Below are 9,325 nucleotides of genomic sequence, written 5' to 3' on the forward strand. Positions count from 1 at the left end.
CTTTTTATACCTGCAAAAGAGTTTTTCACAAAGGTGAATGTACCCCTTCACGCCGGATCGTCCTGGCGTGAAGAGGAGTTCCTGCGCCGGGACAGGCGTGGCTTAGTGTCATGTGGCCGCCGTGACGTCACGTCACATGATCGTGAAAGGTCCCGATCGAAAGAGCGGACCAGGCCCTTTCCGTGAGTACCTGACATGTATGCTGGGAGCGCGCTCTCAGCACATATGTTTTTTGAACATGAACGTAAATGTGCGGCCGCTCTGCGTCTAGGCCCAGACGCCGGGAGGCCGCACATTTGCGTGCGGCCGGAGTGAAGGGGTTATAGCAGAACTTCAATCAAAAGGGGAAGTTCTGCTTTAAGTCGTCCTCCTCCTCCCCCCTCTCCGCTATTTGGTATATTTTTTTGGTGTGGGGCGGATACCTAGTTTTGACAGGTCCCCACTCCCACTTCTGCTTGGATCACCTCCTCCCTTCCCTCAGTCTTCTGGGGCATGTCATAGGTCCCTGAAGACTGCGGGACCATTCACAAAGTCCATTCACAAAGTGCAGTGCGGTTCGTGCATGTGCCTTGGGCAGCCGGCTGTGAGGCCGAAATCAGCATAGCCAGCTACCCACAGACTAGCCCGGGTGAGGACGGCACTGGATATCTGGACAGGCAAGTGTCCTTTTATTAAAAAGTCAGTATTTGTAGAGTGAACAACCGCTTTAAATGCCAATTAAAGAGATGGACAACTTGACCATCCTGGGAAAAGTGACAACGTGCTGGAAAAAGCATCCCCTGACAACCCCCCATAATCCCTTGCAGCTTCTTGCTCCTTTACAGCCTTTGAGAATAACCAGCACTTTCGGGTATGGAGGATCATATGACCCGCCCCTCTAAGAGGAGTCCTATCACTGAGGAAATGAAGTCACTGCTCCTCCAGATCAACACTAAAGGGCTTGTTTACTAAAGCTGGAGAGTGTAAAATCAGGATCACTTCTGCATAGAAAACAATCAGCTTCTAACCTCAGCTTGTTCAACTAAACTTTGGCAACAGAACCCCAAAGCTGCAGAAGTGAGCCCAATTTTGCACTCTCCAACTTTATTAAATGTGGTGCGCCAAAATAAAAATTGGAAAGCGAAAATTCAGGATGCATTTGGGCGAAAACCGAAACAGGTTTTTGTAAGAAAAAAAAAAATGTAAATTAAAAAAAAAAAAAAAAAAAAAATTATATATATATATATATATATATATATATATATATATATATATATATATATATATATATATATATATATATATATTATTTATTTTCTATATATTTTTATTTTTTAGATATATATATATATTCGACTTTATAATTAATACCATGCATTTAAATAAGAATTTATTTTCAGCACATTTTTGGCAAATAGGCTGCTTTCAGACTGAGCAGTTTTTGAAGCGCTTTTGCGTTAACAAAAAGCTCAAGAACAACGCATCCCTTTAAACTCAAGGTATGTCTGCACACTGGTCCGTTGTGCTTCCCTTGCGGTGTTAAACATCCTGATTGCCACATTTTTGGTGCATTTGTTCAGTTAAAAAAAAAAATCCCCAAAACATACCTCCCCATTGAGGCCTGATTCACAGCAATGCGTTTTAGTGCATTTTGAAGGTTTCACATGCTTTTTTTTTATGCTTTTTTGAGCTGCTGCGTTTTTGGAAAGGGTCACGGAATTTTTTAAAATGCAAAACGTATTGCTTTTGGTACAACAGACTTCAATGGAGATGCTGCATGTAGTGCGATTTTAATCTACCCACCAACAAGCTGTCCAAACAAAATGCAAAACACATGAAAAAAAAAAAAAGCACAAGCTAAAAAGCAATACGCACTTCAAAACAGACAATGCAAACTACAATTGTGTGAACCAGACCTGAAATGCATTGAAAAGGCGACAAAATTACGTGTGTTGTGTTTTTGATGCGCCACATCAGTTGAATGATCTGTGAAACACACACCCTAAACGCGGTAAAGTTGCAGGTAAAAATTGCAGCAAAATTGCGCGTTTTTCGATAGCCATTATCGGCACCTTTTTCCCTAAATGCGGAGAACACTACTGTCGGCTGGTACACTGGTGCCGAAAATACACCCCAAAGAGACCACAGATGAGGAAGGGAAATGGGGATCAGATGTCCTTTCTAGAGACAAAGGGGTTTATTTACTAAAGCTGGAGAGTGCAATACCAGGCTCACTTCTGCATAGGAACCAATCAGCTTCCAGGTTTTATTGCCAAAGCTTAAATGAACAAGCTGAGGTTAGAAGCTGATTGGTTCCTATGCAGAAGTGAGCCTGGTTTTGCACTCTCCAGCTTTAGTAAATGAACCTCACACAGGGATGTGCAATTTAAATCGCCCGACACCCGGGACATGTAGTTCTGGGCGCCGGGCAGGCAGTTTTTTTTCTCCCTTTAGCTGTCAGGTGGAAGCATTCGGGCAGGATTGCTTACACACAGCCTCAGCCCCTCCCTGCCAGCTTTGTCTCCCAGGCCCCGCTTGTCCATCTGTGGGCCCGGGACCAGTCAATGGCTGCCGGTGGGTATAGGGGAGGGAGGAGAGCGGACACATCTGCTCCCCTCCCCTTCTTGTCTTGACCCAGAAGTCATATGGGGGTTTATTTACTAAAGCTGGAGAGTCCAAAATCAGACTCCCTTCTGCATAGAAACCAATCAGCTTCCAGGTTTCATTGCCAAAGCTTCATTGAACAAGCTGAGGTTAGAAGCTGATTGGTTTCTATGCAGAAGGGAGTCTGATTTTGGACTCTCCAGCTTTAGTAAATAAACCCCATGATGTCACTTCCGGGTCCTCACTAACCGATTCCCGGCCATGGAGGCCAGGAAAGAATGTAATGCAGTGCGATGTGCACTGCATTACATCCAGTGTAGTACAGGGGAGACATGCAAGGTCTTTTAGACCCTGGATGTCTCACTAAAGAGAACCGGTCACCAAATGTCATCACATAGGGGACAACCCATATGCGATTTATAAAAAAAAAAGTTAAAGTAAAAAAAATTTTTTTTCCCCAATTAAAAAATATTAAAGTTACACCCAAGCATACAACCCCCCCAAATTTTTCAAGGCCCTCCACCCTTACACACGAACGCACGTACAAACGTAAAAGCCTGCGCATGAAAACGACCACCGCAATACACTTTACATATCGCCGCGCACGCCAGAACGAGCGCAATAATTCTAGCACCCGACCTCCTCCATAACGCAAAACTGATGACCTATAAGGGGCTTTAGAAGCATCGCCTATAGAAAATATAGGGTTCTTAAAGTTTGTCGTCATTTCACGAGCCCTCGCAAATTTAAGGTTTGACATGTTGGATATCCATTTACTCGATGCAACCTCGCCTTTTATATTTTACAAAAAAAAATGGGATAATTTATTGCTTTTTGTACCATAAAATTAACGCGTGTATTTTTTGCTGAAATTTTGCATTTCCTAGACCTTTGTGATAATATCATACGACATAAAAAATTGGAACTACCGCTATTTATTCTCTAGAGCAGTGGTTCTCAACCTTCCTAATGCCGTGACCCTTTAATACAGTTCCTCATGTTGTGGTGACCCCCAACCATAAAATTATTTACCCAGTAATCATAATTCATGAGTGTCGTTTTACCTCCAATACTGCTGCTTTCTACACAGCAGCTGCTTTCTACACAGCAGCTGCTTTCTACACAGCAGCTGCTTTCTACACAGCAGCTGCTTTCTACACAGCAGCTGCTTTCTACACAGCAGCTGCTTTCTACACAGCAGCTGCTCTTTACACATCGGAAATATGTGTTTTCTGATGGTCTTAGGGGACCCCTGTGAATGGGTCATTCGACCCCCAAAGGGGTCGCGACCCACAGGTTGAGAACCACTGCTCTAGAGTCTCCGATTTCAGAAAATATATGTTTTGGAATTTTGTGTCATCTTCAGGCCTAAAATGATTTTTTTAAACGTGTGCAAAAAAATGCGAAAACGGCTCTGGCAGCGAAAGGGATAAAGTCTGACACTCCCCTTTCCTGACAAGCATCCAATCAGTGCTCATCACACTGCAAGGTCTCCCCCTTCCCTGCTAGTCCCGGGGTGCGGTGCTGGAGACAGGCAGGGAGGGGAGGACATATACAGCGCGAGGTTAAAAATATTAAACATTTAAAGCGGAGTTCCACTCGACCTAGAAAGAAAAAAAAAAAAAAAAAGGCAGAAGCTATAAAAAACTGTAGCTGCTGAATTTTAAAAAACAGCCACTTACCCGTCCCTCGGCCCCATGGTGTCCCCCCCGCAGCCCGTTTCACCGGCCGCCCATGATTCCAGGAGGATGGCATCTTCAGCGTGGGCACCCGGCTGTGACAGTTTATGGCTTCATAGCCGAGTACCCACTGCGCATGCGCGAGTAGCGCTGCGCTTCATGAATGGTCCTGTAGTCTTCTGGGACCTGTCACGTGTCCCAAAAGACTACAGGGAGGGAGGACACCTTTGTTTCCGATCGCCTAGGTGATCGGAACGGAAACCTGTCAAATTCGGGTACCCGCTCCCCAAAAGGTGCCAATCCTTAACAGGGAGCGGGGGAGCAGTCCTTAAAGCGGAACTTCCCCTTTTGGGTGGAGCTCCACTTTAAGTCGCCATAAAGTCCCTTCTGTTTTTAAAAGTCCCAGATGTTACTTAAAGCAGATTTAAATACAGTTTTGGTACAAATTTGTTTTTGTTTTATTATCAGAACAAGTAGATTGTCATGTGGGACAAGTAGATTGGGGCCCCGATTTAGTCCCTGGACAAGTAGTTTGGGGCCCCGATTTAGTCCCTGGACAAGTAGTTTGGGGCCCCGATTTAGTCCCTGGACAAGTAGTTTGGGGCCCCGATTTAGTCCCTGGACAAGTAGTTTGGGGCCCCGATTTAGTCCCTGGACAAGTAGTTTGGGGCCCCGATTTAGTCCCTGGACAAGTAGTTTGGGGCCCCGATTTAGTCCCTGGACAAGTAGTTTGGGGCCCCGATTTAGTCCCTGGACAAGTAGTTTGGGGCCCCGATTTAGTCCCTGGACAAGTAGTTTTTTAAAAAATGTCCACAGTCAATTTTTCCTCTTTCATAACTGGCATTACTTGTGACCGCCTGTCTAAATTATCAGAAGAAAGTCTGCTCTGTTCTCCCATAAGACACACTTACCTGTCAGGAATGGCAGAAGCTCACTGCGGGTCCTTTCTACACCCAAAGCCAAAGCGATAGTGGAGAGCTTCTTAATACTGTTCAGGCGGAGCTGCAGACAAATCACAAAAAACACTTTATAAACCTCCGATGTCACACCATGGGCACACTCTGCCTTTTCAACATCATTTTGGAAGAGCTGATGGGCAGCACAGCAACTTAGAGCCCAAGATCTGAACCATTGATGTTTGAATCCTGGTCAGGACACCACCTGCCTGGAGTTTGCATGTTTTCTCTGTGCCTGCGTGGGCTTCCTCCGGATTCCTCCCACACTCCAAAGATAGGCTGGTACATGAGTTGGCTCCTGTCTACATTGGCCCTAGTATATGTATGTATGTGAGTTAGGGACCTTCGATTGTACACCCCTTGAGGGTCAGGGACGGATGAGAACGAACAGTTTCTAAAGCGCTACATAAATGGTTGGCAACCTAAAAAAAGCCTTTATAAAAAAAAAAAAAAAAAAAAGCTTAAAGGATAAGTTCACCTTTTGGACAATAATAATAAATGCACATTCTGGTCCCCCCTCCCTCTCTGTATACACACTTGTCCTGTCCTCCCCCTCTATAAATACTGCCCACCAACCACCCTGCCACTACATACTGCCCTATCCTCCCACTACATACTGCTCACCGACCACCCTGCCACTACAGGCTGCCCACCAACCACCCTGCCACTACAGGCTGCCCACCAACCACCCTGCCACTACAGGCTGCCCACCAACCACCCTGCCACTACAGGCTGCCCACCAACCACCCTGCCACTACAGGCTGCCCACCAACCACCCTGCCACTACAGGCTGCCCACCAACCACCCTGCCACTACAGGCTGCCCACCAACCACCCTGCCACTACAGGCTGCCCACCAACCACCCTGCCACTACAGGCTGCCCACCAACCACCCTGCCACTACAGGCTGCCCACCAACCACCCTGCCACTACAGGCTGCCCACCAACCACCCTGCCACTACAGGCTGCCCACCAACCACCCTGCCACTACAGGCTGCCCACCAACCACCCTGCCACTACAGGCTGCCCACCAACCACCCTGCCACTACAGGCTGCCCACCAACCACCCTGCCACTACAGGCTGCCCACCAACCACCCTGCCACTACAGGCTGCCCACCAACCACCCTGCCACTACAGGCTGCCCACCAACCACCCTGCCACTACAGGCTGCCCACCAACCACCCTGCCACTACATGCTGCCCACCGACCACCCTGCCACTACTTACTGCCCTATCCTCCTACTACATACTGCTCACCGACCACCCTGCCACTACAGACTGCCCACCAACCACCCTGCCACTACTTACTGCCCTATCCTCCCACTACATACTGCTCACCGACCACCCTGCCACTACATACTGCCCTATCCTCCCACTACATACTGCCCTATCCTCCCACTACATACTGCCCTATCCTCCCACTACATACTGCCCTATCCTCCCACTACATACTGCTCACTGACCACACTACCACTACATACTGCTCACCGACCACCCTGTCACTACATACTGCCCACCGACCACCCTGCCACTACATACTGCCCTATCCTCCCACTACATACTGCCCTATCCTCCCACTACATACCACCCCCACTGACCACCCTGCAACTACATACCGCTCACCGACCACACTACCACTACATACTGCCCTATCCTCCCACTACATACTGCTCACCAACCACCCTGCCATTACATACTGCCCACCGACCACTCTGCCACTACATACTGCCCTATCCTCCCACTACACACTGCTCACCGACCACCCTGCCACTACATACTGCCCTATCCTCCCACTACACACTGCTCACCGACCACCCTGCCACTACATACTGCCCTATCCTCCCACTACATACTGCTCACCAACCACCCTGCCATTACATACTGCCCACCGACCACTCTGCCACTACATACTGCCCTATCCTCCCACTACATACTGCTCACCAACCACCCTGCCACTACATACTGCTCACCGACCACACTGCCACTACATACTGCCCTATCCTCCCACTACATACTGCTCTATCCTCCCACTACATACTGCCCTATCCTCCCACTACATACTGCTCACTGACCACACTACCACTACATACTGCTCACCGACCACCCTGCCACTACATACTGCCCTATCCTCCCACTACATACTGCTCACTGACCACCCTGCCACTACATACTGCCCTATCCTCCCACTACATACTGCTCACTGACCACCCTGCCACTACATACTGCCCTATCCTCCCACTACATACTGCCCTATCATCCCACTACATACTGCTCACTGACCACCCTGCCACAACCTTTTCCTGACTGCTCTGTTACTACATATTGCCCACTGAGCGCCCTCCCACTACATACTGCCCACTGACTTGAATACTGTACAGGTAGATGGCGCCTCTATGTCATATTACTACCCACTGAACTCCGTGTCACAAACTACACTTTAGATTGCTGGGCCCTGAGATTGTACAGAATTCCAAACAGGTTGTCTAAGCAGAACCTTTTAGTGTTGTATAGGGGGGTGGGGTGGGGGAGGGTTAGACCCCGTCAGGCCTTTATTGCTATCTGTGTCCCTGTTGGGGAGATTCCCCCTCTATTTGTACTGGTGACCACTGAAAGACAATGAGGGGGGAACCCATAATGTTAGAATTGTCACCATAAAAGGGGGTAAGGGGAAACCGTCCAATGGGGACACCTGTTCTGGTGACAAAGGGCGGAGGGGGATCCCTTTCACTTCCTGTTGTCTCTCTGGAACAGGAAGTTAAATATCTAAAAGAGGCTGTTAATCCTTCTCTACTTGATAAATAGGGGCCCCTGATAGTATTCATGGAGGGGGGGGGGGCTGTATACTTTTCAGGCCTGCAGAGTGAGGGGGCCCCACCTCAAGCATGCAGTGTAATGGCTCCCCCTACTATACACTGTCAGGGGTCTTTACTCCTAAAGCCTTCAGGGTAAGAGTCCCCACATAAGAACTGTGAGGGGCCCCTCCACCTCAGGACCCATTTTATATCACTGTAAGGGGCCCATCTTCCTAATCCTACTAGGTAAGGGCACCTCAAACTAAGAACTATGGGGAGTCCCTCCATCACAGGCCTGCAGACTTAGGGTCCTCTTTACTGCTGGGGGCCCATACACTTTAATTGTACAGGGTAAGGCGCCCCCTCTGGAACCTACAGGGTAAGGGCCCCTTAAACTAAGCAATGTGGGGGGGGGGGTCCCTCCATCTAAGGTCTGCAGACTGAAGGCCCCCCTTTTCTGCTACGGCCCATACACTTGGGACGTACAGGGCAAAGGCCTCCCCCATGTTGACACTGAGGGGCCCCTACACCCCAGGACGTTTACTGATACTGTCAGGGGCCCCTCTATGTCAGGCCTGCAGACTGAGGGGCCCCCTTAAATGCCAGGGGCCCTTACACTTTAAGCGTACATGGTAGGGGCCCCCTCCTGACACTGTGAGGGGCCCCTTAGCTTCAGACTCCTCTTGATACGGTTGATGGGGGGGGGGGTAATACTTTCCAAGTCAAGGTGAGGGACCCTCCACCTCAAGCCTGCATAGTAAGGGCCCCCTCCCTCCAATACACAGTCAGGGGCCCCTCCTTTACAGTCCTACTACATGGGGCCCCTCCTCTTTAGGAGTAGAAGGGGAAGGACTTATCCTCAGTGTGAGGGCCCCTATACTGACCATCCCCCTCCTCTGGCCTACACTGCCCCCAGCCAGCCATGGAGGTATTAGCAGGCCGCCTCCTCACCTGCACGTCCTCATTCCGCAACTCATCGATGAGGACGGCGATGGGATACAGAGAATCGTCCCCGTCAGCCGCAGCCATGATCGCTTCTTCCTGCCAGCCGGAGAGTGAGGGGGGAGGAGTCGAGGACGGAGGGGCGCCGAGCCTGTCACGCAGGGGCAAACAAGCCACACCCCTCCAGACTTATGTTTATAGAGCAACGAGTCCCTCCAACCTCTAGGAGGGCGGAGACAGGTTGCTATAGGATTCAAAAGAAAAAGGCGGGCCTTTGCTGAGGCCGAGTCGGCCATTTTAAGAAAGGGATAATAGGAAACAGTAGCGAATCTGAGATCCATGACAAATCTAAACCAGTTCCCTGTCATCATTTT

The 9,325-nt window shown here is 49.1% G+C and overlaps 1 protein-coding gene across 1 annotated transcript in view; it reads right to left on the bottom strand.

Annotated features, from left to right (window-relative positions):
• LOC149432706 (uncharacterized) overlaps positions 1-9,119 on the bottom strand; it is a 51,230-nt gene extending 42,111 nt beyond the window's left edge. The window contains exons 1-2 of the mRNA XM_089665002.1: positions 8,961-9,119; positions 5,174-5,264 (exon numbers count right to left, since the gene is read on the bottom strand). Of these exons, the coding sequence (XP_089521128.1) occupies positions 5,174-5,264; positions 8,961-9,038 (169 nt within the window). The 5' untranslated portion in view covers positions 9,039-9,119. The remainder of the gene's footprint in view (positions 1-5,173; positions 5,265-8,960) is intronic.
• Between the last annotated feature and the right edge of the window lie 206 nt (positions 9,120-9,325).

This window comes from Staurois parvus, unplaced genomic scaffold, assembly GCF_062004578.1.
Source record: "Staurois parvus isolate SC_StPar_1 unplaced genomic scaffold, SC_StPar_1.0 ptg002113l, whole genome shotgun sequence".
NCBI classification, from domain to species: Eukaryota; Metazoa; Chordata; class Amphibia; order Anura; family Ranidae; genus Staurois; species Staurois parvus.